The 22,488-nt window shown below is 33.5% G+C and overlaps 3 protein-coding genes across 3 annotated transcripts; 2 read left to right on the top strand and 1 right to left on the bottom strand.

Annotated features, from left to right (window-relative positions):
- Nucleotides 1-3,744: 3,744 nt before the first annotated feature.
- On the top strand, nt 3,745-5,893 carry LOC130824450 (HMG1/2-like protein). The gene is made up of 8 exons (XM_057689462.1): nt 3,745-3,953; nt 4,071-4,110; nt 4,777-4,872; nt 4,962-5,019; nt 5,108-5,152; nt 5,240-5,320; nt 5,422-5,511; nt 5,607-5,893. The coding sequence occupies exons 2-8, from the start codon at nt 4,073-4,075 to the stop codon at nt 5,625-5,627; spliced, it is 429 nt and encodes a 142-aa protein (XP_057545445.1). The 5' UTR covers nt 3,745-3,953; nt 4,071-4,072; the 3' UTR covers nt 5,628-5,893.
- Nucleotides 5,894-12,279: 6,386 nt separating this feature from the next.
- On the bottom strand, nt 12,280-13,054 carry LOC130824449 (uncharacterized). Its single transcript, XM_057689461.1, has one exon. It carries the CDS (start codon nt 12,966-12,968, stop codon nt 12,432-12,434), a length of 537 nt encoding a protein of 178 aa, XP_057545444.1. The 5' UTR covers nt 12,969-13,054; the 3' UTR covers nt 12,280-12,431.
- A 2,129-nt stretch (nt 13,055-15,183) lies between these two features.
- Nucleotides 15,184-22,436, top strand: LOC130824447 (nucleotide-sugar uncharacterized transporter 2-like). Its single transcript, XM_057689459.1, has 7 exons — nt 15,184-15,875; nt 18,191-18,342; nt 18,436-18,641; nt 18,717-18,810; nt 20,763-20,929; nt 21,012-21,182; nt 21,896-22,436. The coding sequence occupies exons 1-7, from the start codon at nt 15,785-15,787 to the stop codon at nt 22,179-22,181; spliced, it is 1,167 nt and encodes a 388-aa protein (XP_057545442.1). The 5' UTR covers nt 15,184-15,784; the 3' UTR covers nt 22,182-22,436.
- The last annotated feature ends 52 nt before the right edge of the window (nt 22,437-22,488 follow it).

Here is a 22,488-nt window from a genome sequence, read left to right as displayed (position 1 = left end):
CTCTTGTGACCGTCTCTCAAAGTAACGACCTCAAAACAAGATGCCCACATTCTTATTTTCTCTTTAATTTGTATTAATTGCGTTATTTATATATCTAATGCGTCTCTTCGAGAGACTGTCTCTTGCGCTAATTTTTGATGGTAGTTTTATATCAACTTTGAATTTACTAATTGGACTTGGGATAATAGTTTCAAGTATCAAAGTGAAAGAGGTGTACTAGGATTATGCAATTTAGAATGGTAGTAGAAGATGAGGTTTTGTAAGTGATTATGGCCCCAAATTGGGTTAGAAGAGCAATTGAAGATAGAAATTTGGGGTTGTTTAGATAAGTTTGTGGAGAGTATTTGGAATGATGAAAAAAGGTTTTTGTAGGAGAGGATTTTCAATGGACATGTATGGGGTGATGAGTTGAGGGTTATGGGGTGAAGAACGAAGTTGAAGGGCAATTGCCAGAAATTGCGTTAGCCTGTGATTGGTGATCACAAACTCGTTTAAGAAGAATGACGAGCATTTGATTACGTATAGGAGGGGAGAGTATGCCACTCGGATTGCAAAATGTGCCAATATTGTAAGGTCACACTCGGAATGAAGTTGGCATCTCAACTCTGATTGTTAGTGTTAGTGCAAGGGATAAGGAAAAAAGAGGTCAATATGAAAAAGAAGTTAAGGCAAAAGATCCTAGCACATATATTCAAACCCTACAACCAAAGGGAACTATAGTTTAAAAAGTCAAATAAACTATATGAAATCAATCTGTAAAATAAAGAACATTTACAATGAAAAACCTCTACCATTATTTTATATATAAGAACCTATATGCATATGATATTGTCATTCTTTGTTCGCTATTAGTTACAGGAAACAAAGAAAAAAAAAATTTCTTGCTATTAATAACAGCAAATAAACTATAACCTTAGTCCCGGACACGAAAATACTGGTTTTGGTAATTAAAATTTCTCGAAGCTTATTGTGTTGTTATGGAGTGTGAGGAACTAAAGTGAATGATTAATGCTAGAACTTGCATTAACCCGTGATTGGTGATCATAAGTTCCTCTTCGAAGAATGATTAGCACTTAATTTTTACGTATGGGAATGGAGAGCATGCTACTCAAAACATATTGTGTTTTGGTATATAAAGGGATTGCCTAGCGTGTCAATATTGTAAGGTCATAATGGAAGTGAAGTTGGCATTACAACGCCTATTGCTAGTGTTGATAATAGGGATGAGGAAAAAAGTGGTCAATAAGAAGAAACAGGTAAGGCAAAAGATTGAGCACATATATTCAAACCCTACAACCAAAGGGAATTATGATTTAAAAATTGATTGAGCTATATGAAATCAATAAGCAAAATAAATAACATTTATAATGGAAAACCTCAACCACGATTTTTTATATAAGAACCAATGCGCATTATATTCAAAACCTACGACCAAAAGATATACCTAAAATGTTTACTTAGGCGTTTTGCATTTTATGTTTATTTTCAAATGACTGGTTAGAATTCTAGCAAGAGGGGTAGGCAGACATGCATGACATAGGTGGCCTTAGTATGCTATCATGGAGTTGTTGACATGGAATGTTTATCAAAGGTGCTCCCACAACATCAATGTTTAAGGAACATGTAGCTGTTGGGTTAGAAGGAAATCAGACTTTCTCGACATTTTACTTTCCCTTAAACCAACAACTTTCAATGACGAAAAGTTCACGTTCAGTCACTCAAAATTAGGCACATCAAACTTGAATGTACTGTTAAACCCGATTTAGCATCTTTAAAGGTGACGAAAGGTATCTAGTTGTGACTAGGCTACTACACTACAAGGGCTTAAGTTGATATTAAGTGATTTGTGCACCTCTAGTGGGAATATTTAAGGGTCGTCACTAAATTTGAATTGGGAATTACTTACTAGGGTTCATCTCTGTTTTTCACTCAACTTGACTTTTAGAGTGAACTTTTGTCATAAGCTATGACTCATTACACAACCAACATGAAATTCATCAAAATAAAAGCCAAGTCATGTAAAGAACTCGTAATCCATCCCCCCCCCCCCCTCCCCCGTCATATAAAATCCTAAAGAAACTATGCATAAAATTACTAATATTACCACAACGACAAAGCATAAATCAAATAAAGAACAAAATAAACAAGTCAAATAATTAAAATCACAAATAATGAATTTAAGCATGAATTCTAACTACTACCATTCAAGGCAAATAAGATATTCAACATTATAGCAAAAAAAAAAAAGTTAAACTTTGATAAGAAATTAGAAGATTTCGCATCATCACTCTCGGAGTGAGAGATGAATTCTGCAATCTAAGCTTGAAATTGGACAACTCACTACAGAATTTATTAAAATAAATTAAACTATGCATGAGCATAGGAATCGTTGAAATAAATTAAACTATGCATGACTGAAAATAAAAGTACGTAAATTAAGAAAAGTATGTAAAAAGGGACAAAATATAGAGTAGAGTTTTGCATGTTGTCAATTGGGCTAAACCTTACATAAACGGTCAGTTAGGTATGAATGTTCATGTTCTAAGTAAGAAAGAATATATCAAAGGAAGTGTTTAGATGTTGGCTATAGGCATTCTCAAACTAAATGATTTTGAATGCTAGTTAAATTGCGGTGTAAAAAGATTGATCGAATGTGCTCTTGAAAACATATAAATATTTAAGTGAAATTATGGATTTTTGTGAGGAAATGTGATAGCTCAATAAATAAAGTCAAATACTAAGTAAGAAGTTAAAAATTGCATAGGAGAGTGATATAAATATTTTCATCCCTAAACATAAGGATGTATCACACGAGGATCATTTTAGTTCTCCTTATGACAATTTTTTGTATTTTATAGTTTTCCAATATTTTTCGTTATAAATTATTTTGTATGACATCAAATTATTCTAAAATGCAATTTTTGTAATAATTGTTTTTTGATGAGATTTTTTTAGATAGTCACCTTACACTGAACATATAGATTGAGTTTTTAATACAACAAAATGAAAAAAAGTGAGCAACTAAGTGCAATTTTGAAAATATCTAATAAATTGCATAGTGAATTAAATCACAATTTGTAGTAAAAAAATGTGCACATTGTAAAGCCTTGCCATAAAAACCTATATAAAACGATATTATATTCACTAAAAACATATATTTAATCAAAATAGTAGAAGTAATTTATTGATCCAAAATTACATAGAAGTTAATCGCACTTAACTATAGCGTAGTATCAATTCACAATCAGCACTTTAAAAAACCGCATAAAACACGCTAAATGTAGACAATCTATAGTTAATGACCAATCCAAACTCAATTAAGTCATTTAAAACTATGATTCACCCAAATCAACTCAAAACAACAAGAAATCCCTCTTTAAAATATTGGTATACATATAACAGATAAATCTTAATATAACAAATATTATAATTAATATCAACAAAATAAATAGTAAATAATAAAATTCCAACCACATTAAAAAAATTCTGCTCACATTCCACATAATTTTTTTTTTAAAAAAGAATGAAATCAAATTGATGACAAAATGAAGAGCAAAGCAATGTTAACAAGAAGAAAAATCTCAAGGAAACAAGCACATAAGAAAACACAAGACAAAATAAAAAAAAATAAAACTAAAAAGAATGAACAATAGAAATAAGAAGAGCACGGATCGATGACGTGGCAAAAGGAAAATTAAAATCCCGCTTAAAATCTGATGATCCTTCTGTGAGTAAGTCTATCCCAACCCACTTGGGTATGTAAATGTTTGAGATATTTAGTAGAATTTCAATTTAAATTCCCACAAAACCCCTCCTTTCTTCCTTTTTATCCCCCTCCGCTCCTACCCAACCCTTCTCATTTTCTCTCTCTTTTTTTCTCTCTTTCTCAATATCGCATATCTTCAGTAACCGCGTATCTCTCTCTTCCTTCTAACCCTAACCCTAGCCTCCAGGTACATCTCGCATCTTAGATTTCGTCGCTTCGTGCTCGTTTTTTCCGATTTTCTGCTTGATTTTTGCGATCGATTCGGTTTTCTTATTGTTTTTGTATTTTTTTTGATGTTTTGCAGATATGAAGGGTGGAAAATCCAAGGCGAAAACCGATACCAAGTATGATGTGTTTTGCTTTAATTTTAATTTTGTGTTATTTTGTATCGTTAATCGATTGCTTGTGTCTGTTATGTGGTTTTGTGAATTTTTATGGTCAGTTTTGTCGGTTGAATCGATTGCTTGCATCTATTGATGTTTTTTTGAATTTCTGAATCCAGATTTGTTTCGGTTTTGTTGTCCTTCATGTTAGAGTATGCCTGTTTTTTCGTGTTTGTTAGGTTTTAACGGCGCCGTATCCGTTTAGGTAGACTATACTTGTTCGGATGTACAACGATGGTTCTGGAATGAAATTAACGGTTTATTTTGTTATTGTTGTGTTTTTTCTGCTTCGCTTTCTGAAAAAAGCTAGTTTGAGATTATATGCTTATTTTACCCTAATTTATGAGCATATGTTGATTTTTGAATTTAGTAGTTTTAATCTAGAATTGGTCAGGTTTATTTTGTTTTATTCGTAATTAATAGTATCGTTTTGATTTTTTGAGTGAACCTTTTATGCCTTTGACTTCGTTTATTGAACTTTTTTTCGAAACTATTGAGGCTGAGATGCGAAGATTTTTGACCTTTATGCATATTTTTGTTGGCTAGATCTAAGATCTCACTGTAATTTATATTTTATTTTGTCTTGACTTAAATAATGATTATTTTGATATTCGTGATTCCATTTAGGCTCTCCGTGAAAAAGGGAGCTGCTGCCAAGAAGGGGAAGCCGGCAAAGGATCCTAACAAGCCAAAGAGGCCTCCAAGTGCCTTCTTCGTTTTCATGTATGCCTTTCCGTTTTTGTCATGTTGTTTTCAGTTCTGTTCATACTATACTTCATTTACTTGAATCTGACTTGTTTTTCATATTATAGGGAGGAGTTCAGAGTCACATACAAACAGAAGCACCCTAACAACAAATCTGTTGCTGCTGTAAGATTTGATTTTATGATCTGATTCTGAATTCAATTGTCATTTTGAAGTATGTCTGTTAAAATGTTGCTCGTTTAATTATATATAGGTTGGGAAAGCTGGTGGTGAGAAGTGGAAGTCGTTGTCTGATGCTGTAAGTTTATTCCTTTTGTCAATTTTGACTTTGTTTGGATTTGTAATCAAGAGTTGGAACTAACTGTTGATTTGTAATTGATTACAGGAAAAGGCTCCTTACATTCAAAAAGCTGAGAAAAGGAAGGCTGATTATGAGAAGAGCATGAACACCTACAACAAGAAATTGGTACATCATTGTGTTGACTTATTTTTTGATCTATCATTTATATTTACCATATTCTTTGCAAAATAAAAATTCTTAACAAGTGTTTTGGGCATGGAATGTAGGCTGAAGGTAATAAAGATGAGGAAGAAGAGGAATCAGACAAGTCAAGGTCTGAAGTGAATGATGAAGATGATGAGGATGGCAGTGGAGAGGTGGATATGATCGTTTGATTTGATTTGATTTGATCATAGTATTGTTGTTTTATTAGACCTTGCTGATTGTGATGGGGTTTACTTTGATCGAACAGGAGGACGAGGATGATGATTAAGCGACCTGATCCCAGATGTAGATGGTGTGGGAGCTCCTCATTGAAATTGAAGTAAAAAAAATGGTGGTAGTTCTCAGTATAAGGAACCATTGGAAAAAAAGAAATGTTTCTGTGTATCTTAAGTTTAACTGTCACTTGAACTTAGCTTTTCCTCTGCCTTGTAGAGCCAGTAGTGATTTTTATTTTGGTTCTTAGTTTGAACATGATTAATATCTGGGTTAGTTGAATGGTTATCCTAATACACTAGTTTCTTTTTTATGTGCCCATTCTATTCTCCAATCATCTTAACATTTGTTTTGTAGCTGCCTGTTTAATCATTGAATTGAATTTGTGCAAGTGCAACGGTAAATGACTACTCAATGACTAAGCTCTTTACTAGTAAAAAGTATCTGGAAATAACCCATGTATCATAATGAGAAATTGCAACGGTCAAAAATTTAAAAAATGAAGTACTTATTAAAGTCAAAAACTTGCCGTTGCAACTTGCAAGCAACCTCGAAGAGCATACTAGCAGTAGCCAGTAAGTGGCATACTGCAGTATCTTATTTTTTATTGATCCCTAAAAGATATGGGCATAATTTTTTTATTATTAATATTCTCGATCTCTTTTTTTCCCAAAGAATTCTCATTTTATATTGTAGTTTTTTCGTTTTATTATATTTGCTGATTTTTTTCGTAATCTAATGTATTGTTTTGTTTATTTACATATTGAATTATACACATTTAAAAATTATAAAAAAATAATATTATGAAAGTATGCGATTAAACGATTCTAAATAAGATTTCACTTAATTATATTACCTTACACATTAATTATAATATAAAAAATAATTTTAAACAATAAATAGTGTCTACAATCAAAATGGAGCAACTATTTAAAACAGATGAAGTACTACTTACGTTGTATGTTGTACCTATGAAATTGACAACTTTTTTTTTGTTACGTTTCATTAACTTTGTATATGCTATTGTGAGTAATATTTTCATCATTTTTTTTTCAATACTTATTCATATATATTTTTTAATTTTTTATTTTTAATCATACTTAAATTTGTATTCTATCATTTTCTTATATAAACATTGAAAGTTAAACCAACATTTCATTATCTAAGTACCATTAAGTGTCTTTATTTAAGTTGGAATTTAAAAGATCAGATGTATGTATTACCCTAGTAATAAAATTAACAAAAAGTTATGAGTGATTGATTGTTGTTTTCAATTAACCTTCGCTAGTAAATATTACATGCAATTTCACATAGACAAGAGTTTACAAATTTAACAAGTTATTCACTTTATTTTATTACAATTAGAAATCAACAAATTATAAATTTTTAAAAATTTAAAACTTCTTCAGTTCCAAAATGCTTGCAATGTGTTTTTTCATGAGGTAGATGCACTAATTCAATCCTTAATATCTATAATTATATATACTCGTTTCACAATGAACCAGTCTCATACAAGAATTTTCCTAATGTAGTGTTTGGGAATAAGTATTTCATTTTTAATTATAGATTTTAAGTATGAAATCATAAATGAAGAATTTGAGAATGATAAGGTTTGGGTAGTCATTCTCAAATTTTCAACTTAACTACTTTAAAAATAATGCAAAATTTGATCCAAATTCAAATTTGAAAATTTTTAATTTATCAAATAATAAATTTGAACCAATTTTAAATTTCCAAAAAAATCATGATTCCTAACATGTCATAAAAAGAATTTCTAGAAATTCACTGTTTACATGAAAGAATAAACTTTTCCATCATATTCCAAACCCACAAAACACTGATTTCATAATCTAACTTGTACAACTTCTCAATCATTCTCATATTACCAATTTAATAACCAAGCTCATAATATTTATTCTTTAGTCTACCGTTAATACTCAATTTATAGTCTAAATCGTATTGTTACATCCAGAATTTAAATTATTATTCCCAAATCATATGCAATCCTTCAAATACCAACTCATTATAATTTACATTCATAATCCCATTTAAGAAAAAGCCATTTTGCATTTTATTTATGTAATTTAATAGAGTATCATTTTTGCTTTAGAAATATAAGATTTTAATTATACTTTATTACTTTAACAATTATTCTTTTATAAAACATTAAAATAATTATATAAATATTTTTTTTTCAATGTTTGAATTAAATTCCCTTAAAAAATTAAAATTATCGATAACAAAGAAAATTTATTAATTTTTATATACTACCCTAAAAGTTGTGGTTATCCTTAATAATTAGATTCATCAAATACAAATTCATATTCCAAAAGTTTCATATTCTCAATTCATAACCAACTTATTATATATCATTCACATTCCAACTCATGTTCACATCTCATCTCACAATCAATTTATCCAATACCAATTTAATTTATATCCCCAATTTACAATCAATTCATAAAATGTAATCTTCCTATTCTAAAATATTCATATTTCTAATTCAAAATCTACAATCATTTCATTCAACTCACAACAAAATAAATTAATTGATTCAAAGGCGAATAAGCTTTTAGAATTTCTTAAAAGCTTGTTATAATTAATTTCCTTTCTCTAATTTTCAACCTCATTAATATTGTAGTCATAATACATACTTTATTTATATTTTATATATCAAATGTTATTGTGTGTTCTTCAATAAAAAAATTATGTGAACAATGTTAAAATTGTATCTATTTTTTTCACTTTGTAGCTACAAGCTATTGTATTTTTATGCATTCCCTCGCTTCCTCATCCTATTGTAGGCCTCGATATTCCTTCCTCCAATCGTTGTTGGCCCACTACTAGCAATGTCAGATCGACACTGGGCTATTAGGCCTGTCAAACAAATTAGGTCGGATTGAGTTCGTATTGAAATTTTTAACAAAATAAGCTTTTACTCTAAAAAAAATTCTCAAAGTGAGCTTGGGAAAATTTTATTCTCCAAAATAAACGTTTTCAAGTCTAAGCCTAAGGAATGAATGACATTATTCGTTGTTACTGAAGACGAAAAATTACTAAAATCGAGTCTAAATTAAGTGCTTAATATATATGTCTAGTCGAATTAATTATAATTCATTTGAGGATCCCTCAAAAGTTAAAATTTTAGGTCCGATAGTGAAACCTACTCTCCTACTCCTCTTCCTTCTATTGGCTTGGCCACTCATCCTCATCCTTAGTCCATCACACACTAGATTACATTGTTAAGGTCCATACATTCAATTTAAAAACACTCGCAAATTGATAAAAAAATCAACACAAAACCAGGTTACAGTTAAGTGCTTAATATATATAATTGTGTATTTGTTTCATTTTTTATGGTAATTCTAATCTTACTTAATTGGATGATCTTTGTTACGTATGTTATTTAATTTTGAGAAAACAAGTTGAATGAGGCAGAGAGAGCCAGTATATTCACATGGATCAACGCGCACCCGGAAAATTTCATATTGTGGCCCATGACGATTAAGACAGGTCGGGTACCCGACCTGAAACATACAAATTTTTAGAACAATGACCGCTATTAAGACTTCAGGTCAGCGAATCGGGTTAAATGGGTCGGTTTTTTTTACACCCCTAAGAGAGAGTATGTGATATCCATAATTATTGTTCTTCTCTATCGCCTCTAGTTCCCGACTTCCTTTTGCATAGCTACTGGCAGCCCGGTTTTCTGAAGCACCTCGAAGTGGCCACCTCTAATTTGGCTATTAAAATAACTTTAAATGTGTATTAGCATATGGTAAAGTCACTGTTCACTGTTGATAATAAAATCAATTATAAAAGAGAAAATTCTATAAAACTACCTATTCTATACCTGAATTTGCAAAAAACTACCTTATCTAATTTTTTTTGCAAAAAACTACCTTATGTAATACTTTTGTTTGCAAAAGACTACCTTCTAACGGATTCGAGAGTTTGACCGTCAAAACTAACCTTTGACTATCACGTGTGACACACGTGACCCTTTAATAAGCAAGATTTTCTCCCTCTCAAATCGAAATTACACCAAACTATGAGCCGCCATTGTTGCACAGCCACAACAACAAACCAGTATGGTATACTACTATTATTTCTCTGCATAATCTCAACTTCTTTATTGCAAATTGTGGATGCGCAACGACAATCGAGTGATGATGATGATTATGAGTTAAATGGAAATAAAGTAAGTCCATCAATGGCTTTAATTGTTGTTGTTTTAGTTCTAGGTTTTTTCATTACTGGATGCATTGCTATTTACATCCAACAATGTTCCGATAATTCTTCAATTGGTGATCTGGCTGCTTTTGCTAGAAATGAAAATTTGTTAAGAGCTCAAATCCGTGGACTCGATCAATCCGTAATCGAAACATTTCCGACATTTTTATACGCCGATGTGAAGGATTTGAAATTCGGTAAAGAGTCACTGGATTGCGCTATTTGCCTTAATGAGTTTCAGGAAGATGAAACACTGTGTACCGAGGTCACCCTCGACGGGTCATTCACTGAGTCAACCCGGTGAGAATCGTGACCGATACACATTGAGGTTACCGGATGAAGTTCGAAAACAGCTTATAGTGGCTCAACCGAAGCTGAAACGGACAATTAGCTTAGTGGCCTTACCTCGAGTTTCAAGCTCAAAACGCGGCTATCGAAGAAGAAGGGGAATAATTTTGACCGAAGCAGCAGAGGGAGAAAATGGCTAGGAATGTCTGAAATGAAGAAGGAAGGTTTGCTTATTAAAGGGTCACGTGCGTCACACGTGATAGTCAAAGGTTAGTTTTGACGGTCAAACTCTCGAATCCGTTAGAAGGTAGTCTTTTGCAAACAAAAGTATTACATAAGGTAGTTTTTTGCAAAAAAAATTAAATAAGGTAGTTTTTTGCAAATTCAGGTATAGAATAGGTAGTTTTATAGAATTTTCTCATTATAAAACTTTCAATAATCAAAATGTAAATAATCAAATCTTATTTCACAATATTTTAACTGTATCTCAATACTTCAATGAAGAACTAACCATTTTCTCTCGTAAAGAAGAAGAATGACCAGAAGAGGATTCTAAAGGTGCACAAGCACAACTTTTAAGATTCAAACTTTCATTGAACTTTATTAATTCCATACTTCAATCTACGGAATTCACTCATTTGTGCACCAATTTGCAATTCACCTTCCGGATTTCAGAGAATGGAAAAGGGTTTGTCATGTTTATGACAAGAGTAAAGAAGCAAGAAATTCAGAAGAAACATTTTGGAAGGCCATATTAGAGCACATGGAACATTGAAATTCTCAATGTTTGCAAAATGTTCTCTTATTGAGCAGTAAGCAATCTCTATCTTTCCAACCATTGATATTTTCTTTTGGTAGATTGACTAAACAAGCTATAATAAACTCACTTAATCTAATTCTATGAACAATAATGTCAAAACCTTAATTTCAATTCTCAACACTATAAGGTGTGCAATCTAGTAATCTTAAGAGCAATTATACATAAAGGACTTCCCTCAGGTAATGTGCAAACAAAGCTTAAATAATATCAAACTTTAACACTATGTTAAAATGGAAGGAAATGGAGAGAAAAGTATGGAAAATGAGGGATGGCATTTTTCTCATTAGAATACCAAAGCAGAGGAAAATAAAGGGAAAGGAAGTGGAAGAGAGGACTTCTTCGTGAGTAGTAAAAAAAAAAATTTCCATTTAACAAATTTAGAAGGAAACACAATAATCGTTTTTATCCTTCCTCATCCTCCCCTTTACTTTCCTTCTTTAACACCTTATTGGATAGAAGGAATAGGAGGGAAAAGTAGGAAGGGATTAAAGAGACATAATTTTCTTTGTTTGGATAACAAATTTAGAGGGGGTGGATTTCAAAGGAAGAGATTTGAAGGGAGTAAATCACGTAATCTTGTTAATAACTCCAATTGTGAAAAGAATTAAAAGGAAAATTACATTTATCTTCCTCTCCTCCCTTTCCCTCCTAAACAGATAAGGGACTATCATTCCCTATTTCCCTCTTTTTTTTTTCCCTTCTTTTTCTTTGCTTTCTCTCTTAAATTCTTAGCCAAACAAAGTGAAAATGTTAAAACACTTCAGGGAAAAAAGAGAAGGGAAGATTAATATGTTTTCCGTCAAAATCTTTCCAATGTCGAAAGGGTATACATGGTACATGTAAAGAAATTACCACCTCTAATTCACTTCCTTCCATTCCCCTCCCTTCCCTTTTGGCATCCAAACAAGAGAAATGTCTACATTTCACACCCCTTGCTATAAATGCTATTCCATCATTTCCTTCCATTCCATCCACATAGTATATAACTAAAGTGAATTGCTTGTCAAGGACATACATAAAAGTTTATTAACCAATATCCTTGCTAGATGATAAGAAGATTCAATGAATTGTGGCGCATCAATGCAAAACATTACAAGCTTCTTCAGATTGAGTAACAGCAAACTCAAGCAGTTTCTCCCCTTCCCAGATTTGGTATTGCTTACTAAGAAAAATCTGATTTTTAGCTTTATCCTAAAGTACTATACCTAGTAACATCCCAAATGCCAGTGGATAAAATATTCCATCCATGTTAAATCAATAAGAAGAAAAACCTCAGATCACCCAACACCATTTCTTACTTGCAATGTCAACAACACAATTGGAAAGTTACTCATTTAATTGATTCTTTAAACTGAAATACACACGATTAAGACACACAAACATTACAATTCATGAATCCTATTTAAGTTCGATCCAAACTACAGGGCAAGTCACAATTATTCTACTGTCTCAAGTATCAAAATTCCACGAAAATTTATCTCAAAAACTACTAAACATTAATCACTGATTGCATACAAGTCATCCCCGCAAATAAGCAGGGATTTTAATGCGAATAAAAAGCATACTCATAATATAAGCAATAACAATAGAACTAATCCCAGCTGAAGCATACGAAACCCTAACACTCCTAGCACGATTTTTATCAAGAGCAAGATCCATGAGAATAATACCGATGCCACCAAGAACAAACATGAATCCAGAAGACAATCCTTCAATGATGTACTGTCCATTAACGCGGCCAGGAAGGAACACAACAGGTTTAACAGCGCCAGTAATGTGATCTTGAGTGGATCCAATACCTGGAGGTTCGACGATCACATCGTAGACAATTCCGGAGACGACCATGAAGTAGGTAAGGAGAATGAGAGAGAAAACAGTCATGGCGGACGGGAGGGAGAATGATGGGAGTTTGAGACGGAGACGAGGGAGACGGAGAAAGGAAAAGGGAATGATTCGGAGAATGTGAAGGATTGGATCGTAGGATTCAATTGGATTAGAGGAAGATTGATTTGGAGTAGATGATTGGTGAGCTAGGGTTTCTGATCTGATCGCCATTGTTGGAGTAGATGTTCGCAAATTCTTTGAATGTGTTGGAATTTTGAGAAATTTAGTGAATTTTGCTTTTGGAGGAACGCTTTAGGTCTCTTTTGGCAAATACTACCTATTAAAGTTGTTAGTTGGTTTGACCAATGAAAAATAAATATTCGCTAATGAATTAATTGTTTAAGCTAATTATTTGGTAAAAATTAAATGTTAGTAGTTGATTGTATTTCTTAGAGAAAATGCTAAATAAAAAGCTAAAAATCAATGAAAAAAATTATTTCTAGTAGTTAGCTTAAAAGCCAACTGTTATATACCAAAAACTTTTATTGATTTTTTAACAAACTAAAAAGTCAACTAAAAAACCTATAAAAAAATCTTTTATCAAATACATTATTGAAATTATTTGTCAATTACTAAAATTTAAGGATTTTTCACTTATTTCTTTTAGTTTATTCATGTTACTACCACTTAGTTGGATTTGAAGTAATTAATGGATGATAAATTGAATTTAAACTTAATTTTTTTTAACTTTCTCCATCTCCTTGCTTAGTGTTCCATGCTACCACAAATTTGTGCTTTTTTCATTATAACGTTTATTTAACTTGCAAAATAAGTAAAGAGACAAAAACTTCAACTTAAGCGTAAAATTCAATAGAAAATGCAAATATTTGCATAAAAAACACAGCAATAAAGCTTATGAATATGGGGAAATCATGTATAAAATGAAGCGATTAAAAATTAATTCTCAACTAGTAGCGTGAAAACTACAAATAAACCCCCTAAAACATTTGAAATAGATTTACCCCCAAGTTAAAATAAGGAGAAGATGAGAAGTAATATTGTAAAGAAAGGGAGTTTACAAAAAAGAAGAGAAGAAATAGCCTTAGCCTACCCCTCATGTGAATGTCTTAACATGCTCCATTTCCCCAAAGACTAGCCAAGATGCAAATATAAAAGAAGATTGAGTAGTTTTGGAAATTGAGTATTGACATCTCATTTTTGGATAGTGTGATTTTGATCCCTAATTTGATCTATTTTCTTAATGACTCAATCTCAACTAAGAAGAAAGCTACCAAGGTTATAGAGTTTGTCTCAAAAATATAGTGCCATCATTCTAAATAAAACTAACACCAAAACTTATCGAACTTAGAAGCATCACTATCACAACTATATAGGAGAACTTACCATTGACTGAGCCTTATGTGATTTGGGAGCATGTATGAGTATCATGCTATGTTTGTTTACACATAATGAAAAATATTAGAGAATTTACAAGTATATGGTATCCAAAGGTATACTGATGAATGTTTCAATTCCCATAGGAAAGTTCACTATTCTTTCTAATTTTGTTATTATGGAAATTCCTTAGGACCGAATGGAAGGTGGAAAGACACCTTTAGTTTAGATCGAAAAGAAGAAATGGAGTAAGAGTATAAGACATGTCCAATATAGGTAAAGGGTTTATCCAAGGGCCAAGAGGAGGCAATCTAATATGACTAATTCTTGTGAGAGACGGTCTCTTTGAAAGACTATCTCTAATTAGACCGATTCATTATATATTTTTAAAAATATTATAAGTGGGCATTAAGAATGATGTAAGTACACGTTTAGGATATTAAAAGTAGGCATTAAGAATACGGTAAGTAAGCATTAAGGATAATGTAAGTATGCATTAAAAATACGGTAAGTACGCATTTATCATTAATAGGCTGAGCTTGAGATATATCTCTCAAAGAGACGGTCTCTCAAGAGACTAGTTGATCTAATATGGTAATTTCATGACATTGTTCACGATATCATTGTTTATATGGGCCTGAGCCGTGTATAAAACTCATTTTTACGTGGTAATATATGATACGACATGACATGACTTGACGCGATACAACATGATATAATAGCGATCATACTGCAAATTCATATGACATAACTTGGTAAGAGGCACAATAAGCAATTCAACACGACATGATTTTAGTTATTAGATGGATTGATGAGACTTGACGGGCAATTCATCCATAAATAATACCACAAACGAAACCATCAAGCAAATGTTCTTAAAGAGTTCCCCAACTGTCGGTGGTGTAACTTACACAAATCACAACCTCTAAAGTCAATTGTTGCCTTGCTGGTACAAACAAAATGTCATCTTTTTCCTTTTTTCACTCATTTATAATAATTTCAATATTATTCCAATTTAAATTCCAATATCCAAAATCCATATCAATCTTCAATCAGCCCCTTCCTTAGAGGGAAACATGGGCCCACTCCCCTCACTTTCTTCAATCAGACAAACTTATGTTGTCCTCTTTCACTCTTCACTACTCTTCTCTTCTACCCCTCTTTCTCTGTTTTCTGTAAGACCCGTGTCCCTTTCTCTCTCTATCTTTCTCTGTCTTCATTCTCTTCAATCTGCCCCCACACATTATACCCTTTTCAGTATTTCTACTTGTCATCTTTGTTTCAAAAATCTTCATTTGTTTCTTCAAAAACAACCTTTTTTTTCATTCTTGGGTGTTGATGTATGTTGGTTTTTGTTGATTTTTTTTTGGGTATTTAATAAAAAGGTGATATTTTTATTACTGGGTTTTGAGAGGAGGAGATGATTTGCAGCAGGAAGATCTTTTTTGGGTGTTGATGTATGTTGGTTTTTGTTGATTTTTTTGGGTATTTGATAAAAATGTGATATTTTTATTACTGGGTTTTGAGAGGAGGGGATGATTTGCAGCAGGAAGATCATTTTTGGGTGTTAATGTATGTTGGTTTTTGTTGAATTTTTTTGGGTATTTGATAAAAAGGTGATATTTTTTTTTTCTGGGTTTTGAGAGGAGGGGATGATTTGCAGTAGGAAGATGTTTAATTTGTTTGTGAGTAAGAATGTGAGGAAGATTCTTAAGCGTAAGGATAGTGATGCTGGTGAAAAAGGTACAACTTTCTTTTTTTGTTCTAAGTTTTAATGTTGTTTTGAATTTGTGATTGTTTTTGAATGAATGATGTTGATTCTTATGAAATTCATTTTGAGTAGTGTTTTTATTATGTTTTCTTTATGGGTTTTCATTTTGTGGAATGGGTGATTAAGAACACTTATGTTTGATGGATCTAGTGGATTACTATGGTTTTAGTATAAAAAGTTTATGTTGTTTTTAAGGTCATTGTCATTATCATTGCTTTGTTTAAAGGAATCGAAGAATGGAGATTTAAAGAAAAAGGAGTAAAGCTTTGATGATTGTTCTAATTTGCTTTAATTTTTTGGTGGGTCATTTTCATTGCTTTAACTTGATGTTTTTAAGTAGCTTTCATGGTAGATTGATAATATGGTGGTTTTTTGGAGTGAGTTGTCGACTAAACTCTGAAGTTTTATGTGGTAAGGTTTAATCTTTGTATTTTAGAAGCAATGACTTAACAGAAGAAATTGGTGGGGCGGGGTGGGGGTAGGAGTGCGGCGGGGGTGGTGTGTGTTCATTTGGTCATCGGGTTAGGTGTTTTGGGTCAGTTTGAAATTAGGTTTTGTGTCCCTATTGTTTTTAACATAATTGTAAATTAAATTATTTTTGAAGTTGGGTTAAATCGGGTTAGGTTACAAGGTCGGGTAAATTTCAGGTCATTGCCTGTTCTGGGTACCTCTATTTGTGGTGATGGTAATTGGGAGCTTGGAGCTATGTATATTTGTTGTTATGAGGTTTTGCCAATTGCCAAGGTGGAGTTATATGGGGAATGGAATTGAAGTTCCTTAAGCCACCCTTCTAAAGGGAAAGTGCTACTACATGTTAGACTTCATTAACATGTACATTACTAGAAGAAAAAGAATGAAACCTGAGTCAATGTTCATTGATCATTATAAACATAGAATGAAGTGTATCGAAAGACCATGATGTTGATGAATTTACTTTCTAACTCCACTCTTTCATACTATGCATGTGTTATTCAGACACGCATAAAAGCTTCTCGCACTCGATACCCACATTACAAGATTTAGGAATGTAACAAAGTAAAGGGGACAACCTGCCATGGTTAGTATTCCAATTTTAAGGGAGAAAGGGAGTATAAATTTTTTGCATAATGAAAGTACCCCTCTGTTTGATATTTGATGAGGGGGAAAGTCTAAAAAGGCAAAAGAAATGAGAAGGAGATAACAACAGAAATATTATATATCTAATATCGAAAAATATGTTATTCTATTATAAATGTTACGTTTCTATGAGGGGATATATTGAGCATGAAGATAATGATGATTATAAATGTCTTCGCCTTGTATGTGTCTAGTTCTAGGATGTTGTTTCGTGTCCATTATTTTCAAGCATTATCGAGTCTGATACTCGAACAAGTGTTGGACATCGATGAACGTGAGGTGACATAGTACCCAACTATGAATTAAGCGACCATGCTTTTTCCTAACTTTGTACTCTTACAGCCACTATCAATCCTTCTTGTGGCAACATGCCCATCGCGACATTGGTTCTCCCTAACACACAATCATCCAAGTTTATATTTATCATTTTGTCTCTTCAGTGGGTGAAAACCATTCACAAATCATAATAGCACTTACAAAAGTGAGAAACAAACCATCTATACATATAGGTTCTCTTAATACTTGTCAAAGACCACTACAAACCATGCATAGGACAAACATACGATTTCAATTGTAGCCATAATGGTCGAGAAACAGTTTTTGAGGTATATGCAGATGGTTCGTGATTGCTATGGCATTTCGGTTGAAAAAAGCTAAAAAATCTTCCTAACATATGGTCCCAACACTGTGATGCAAGCGATATTTTGGAGTATGATTTAATTAGACCATGAATTCTTACTTTTTTTGCAAAAGTCAATGCATTTTCGTTAAAGCTTGAATGCATCCAAAAACACCCTTTAGTTTGGGACATTTTAATGGTAAATTGGAAAATCTTGATTTAGAGGAATATAAACATAATTTGCTCGTTAATTCGTTTTTTTTAATTCGTTATTCACTCTAAATGACTCAAAATAGCCCAAAAAGACCATGATTCGCTTTTTTCGATTTGCACTTTGCAGGGATTTGTGAATCATGTGTCAATGGCTAAAAATTTCTCTTGTGAAATCCCATTTAAGTCTAATTTCCAGTTGAGGGGTCCTAGAAGCATGGTGCACTATAAACTATTGGCCTTTACCATGCCTTCTACCTTTATTACAAAAAACTTTTGTGGTATTCATTACCTACAGAATTTGGGTTACCCTTATTTAATCAAATATCTTGCTATCACCAGGAAAAGCACTAGAAGATCTACGGTCGTCATTGTTCAATGAACTACGCTCCTCAGAATGCGCAAGGCGTTATCAGCAACGCATATGTGGGCCGATGGTGGCCCTCACTTTTAACTTTTTGGTGTCCGTTGGCATAATCTTGATGAACAAACTGGTAAAGCTTGGTATTCTTGTATTTTGTTAAGCTGTTTTTAATTAGCTATCCCATTAATTGCGTTTGTTTTCTCTTGTTTTATGGATTAAGTAGGTGCTTGGGAAGGTTGGCTTCAATTATCCGATTTTTCTCACATTTATTCACTATGTTGTAAGCTGGTTTTTAATGGCTATTCTAAACGCTTTGTCTATGCTCCCTGCATCTCCTGCAAAAGCTTCTCGTTTCTCGTCATTATTTGCTCTTGGTGTAGTCATGTCCCTTTCAACTGGTCTTGCTAATGTCAGTTTGAAGTACAATAGGTAAGTCGCATGATTCATTATCACCAAATTTTCATTATTGCTTTCTATTTTCCCGTCTAACTTCTGTTTTCTCAGCGTTGGATTTTACCAGATGGCTAAGATTGCCGTGACTCCCTCCATAGTGGTTGCGGAATTCATTCTCTTGCGAAAAAAGGTCTCATTTAAGAAGGTAATAACTTGATGATCTTTGCCATTAGCTCTGCAATAATTTTCGCAAGATGGGTGATCTTTGTGCGAAGATGACCTTTTGATTGGGAAAATTGTCATCTGCCTTATGAGTTACAAGAACTTTCTACGGTAGGTTATTGAGCTTTCCATGCGTAGCTAGTTGTTCTTGAACATCCCCAACTGTGCGTTCATTCTAGCTATTGCATCATTTTCCTTTTCTAAAAACCCTCATCATTTCGTAAGGTGGAAAATCATTTGGCTCCGAGCTGGTATTTTGGCTTCCTTCTAGGTCCAGAATGCTGTATTAGTTATTTTCATGTTTGTAATGGGTATAAATCATAATCGACTATATAATAGTCACATTGGTTAGTTTGTTCAGTGTGTGGGTACTAGTCACAATTGAGATGCATCATGGTTTACCAAGTCCTGTTGGGTACAAGTCAGAAGGTTTGTAGTGAGTTATATGAGCGGGTTTGTTGTCAGGTTTGTAGTAAGTAAAATCATAATCGACTAAAAGTCAAAGATCACGAGGACTTTCTCAAGCTTCTCTAAAAATCCCAATCTAAAGCTTCGCGAATCTGAAGCAGGTGAGGCCAAAAGGTCGCTTTGAAAGGTGAAAGATGAAAGGTGTTAAAGGTGTAGGCATGACCGTGAGGTGACTCGGTTCTGTGTAAGATAGAGAAGAACACAAGGGTTAGGCGTGGTAATTGGGTTAGTTTTGGGTGAGAGCATGAGTCTTATAATTATTTTTTCTCTATACCTCCTTCACAAAGCAAAGTATTACCATAGTTTAAATATAAGTCGTGAAGCAGAGGGGTATAGGAAGATTTGGGCATGAGGTGTTCATGACCCTTAATTTAACATCAACATTCGATGGTAGGATAGTGGCCTACCATGGTGGTGACGGGTAATGGAGATTAGGTTCGATTCCGGAGAGGTAGCCTGAGAAACGGCTACCACATTCAAGGAAGGCGGCAGACGTCAGACGCAAATTACCCAATCCTGACACGGGGTGGTAGTGACAATAAATAACAAAATTGGGCTCATAGAGTCTTGTAATTGGAATGAGTACAATATGAATCCCTTAATGAGGATCCATTTGAGGGCAAGTCTGGTGCCAACAACCTCGGTAATTTCAGCTCCAATAGCGTATATTTTAGTCGTAGTTAAAAAGCTTGTAGTTGGACCTTGGGGTGGTATGATCGGTCTGCCTTACGGTGTGCACTTGTCTCTCGCCTTTTTCGACGGGGATGCGCTCCTCGCCTTGACTGGCAAGGTCGTGCCTCCGGCACTGTTACTTTGAAGAATTTAGAGTGCTCAAAGCAAGCATACGTTCTGTATACATTAGCATGGGATAACATCATAGGATTCCGGTCCTATTGTGCTGGCCTTTGAGATTAGAGTAATGATTAACAGGGACGATTAGGGGCATTCGTATCTCATAGTCTGAGGTGAAATTCTTGGATTTATGAGAGACGAACAACTGCGAAAGCATTTGCCAAGGATGCTTTCGTTAATCAAGAACGAAAATTGGGGGCTTGAAGTTGATCATATACCATCCTAGTCTCAACCATAAACAATGCCGACCAGGGATCGACGGATGTTACTTTTAGGACGCCGCCGGCACCTAATGAGAAATCAAAGTTTTTGGGTTCCGGGGGGAGTATTGTCTCAAGGCTGAAACATAAAGGAATTGACGGAAGGGCACCGCCAGTGACTGTTAACGCAATTGCAATTGAAAACACATATCCTCTGCTATGCTTATGTGGGAGGGTCCTTTATAACTAATGGAAGATGTCCGAATAAATTTTTTAAGTGAAATGCGTAATGTGCAATTTGACATGAATTACGATTCTCAGTCCTTTTGTTTTATAATATCATCTTTTTCTAAAATCCCATAGACACTCTGTTTCATTTTGTGGTAATTCATTTCTAATGGGGAATTCTTTTCAGGTTCTTGCTCTCACTGTCGTCTCTATCGGTGTTGCTGTCGCTACAGTTACTGATCTACAGTTCCACCTATTTGGTGCTTGTATAGCTTTAGCTTGGATCGTTCCTAGTGCCGTAAATAAGATCATGTGGTCCAATATGCAGCAGCGAGAGAATTGGACAGCATTGGCGTATGTGCTGTTCTTGTTTATTTTTTATTTCTCGCAGTACGCTCGTTGATAGCTGTTTTGTAACAGAAATTTTAATGGGCAGGTTAATGTGGAAAACAACTCCGATTACTGTGTTCTTCTTGGTAGTATTGATGCCTTGGCTTGACCCGCCTGGGGTGCTTTCTTTCAAGTGGGATCTCAGCAACTCGTCTGCAATTTTGATGTCGGCTCTTCTCGGGTTCTTGCTTCAATGGTCAGGAGCACTTGCACTTGGGTAAGTATCTCAGTATTCTCTTCATTCAAGTGGGATTGTTTTGTTTATGAAACGAATGGATTTTGGAAACAAAACTCGTCCCCGGTATGTGTGGTAGCTTATCATCATTCCACGAACATGTTATTCTTTACAATAATGCTTGATTCCACTCATTACTAACGTTCTTGGACCGTTTGGTTATTGGTATTAAATGGTGGTAACGAGAATGATTTCAAGTTTTAGTTTTTGTAAAATGCCTCATGTTTGGATTTCGTTTTTTTTCTTCTTAATTTTCCATCTTTCAAGTGGTAATGGATAGGTATGGATTTTGTGAAAAAAAAAACGATGATTAGGGTAGGACAAACTTAGTCATAAACATTGTCAAGTAGTCTTTTTGACTAAATTACATTAAATTTTCATTACCATTCCCACAAATTAATACCAATAATCAACGTGCCATCTAAGTGCTAGATGGTAATGGAAAGTTTGGAAAAAGAAGAAAGACGTTTGAAAGTAAACAAATGTTACCACCGACATCAAACATTTGGAAGCATTTTAGAAAAAAGAGCATATAAATCCATTCTCATTACTAACGTTTATTATAGGGTACCATACGGGAATGGATTGAAATCCCGTATTTTCATCCATGATGATGCAATCTATAATTTCATCTAATTTTGAGGATACTGAAAGCTAACCCGTACCTTATGTTTGTTCCTCGATTGCATATGCAGGGCGACATCCGCTATAACCCACGTTGTTCTCGGTCAATTCAAAACATGTGTTATCCTCATCGGAGGATACCTTTTGTTTGGCTCAAATCCTGGAATAATAAGTATATGCGGAGCAATCACCGCCTTGATTGGAATGTCGGTCTATACATATCTTAGTTTACACAATTCAGATCAGCATTCGAATAAAAACGGCTCGAAACAAGCTTCATTTTCTTCACCAAAATCTAGACTAAGCAGAGAAAACGGTGACAGTCATGTTGCTAATACCGGGGCAGAATCTGTTTGAGTCAGGAACTATCGTATGCTACAAAATGCGTAGAACATACTGTTATAGATAACTATTCACTAACCTCTTAATTTACTTAGCATATTGCATATTCCAGGTTTCTAAGATTTGTTATGGTTGAACAAATTTCCCCCAATTTTTATGTGTATTATTATTTGTTATAATGTATTATTCACCGAGTTCTTTTTGAAAATTTTACCTTCTCAAATCTCAATGAAAGAGTGATATTAGTGAGGCTATATTTTTAGCGGGTGTGTAGTTTTTATCTTTTGATTGCATTGTATATTCGACTATTTTCGATGACATT

Source organism: Amaranthus tricolor, chromosome 9, assembly GCF_026212465.1.
Source record: "Amaranthus tricolor cultivar Red isolate AtriRed21 chromosome 9, ASM2621246v1, whole genome shotgun sequence".
In the NCBI taxonomy this organism is placed as follows: Eukaryota; Viridiplantae; Streptophyta; class Magnoliopsida; order Caryophyllales; family Amaranthaceae; genus Amaranthus; species Amaranthus tricolor.
The sequence above is the reverse complement of the archived record's forward strand: the minus strand, read 5'-3'. Positions and strand labels throughout refer to the sequence as shown.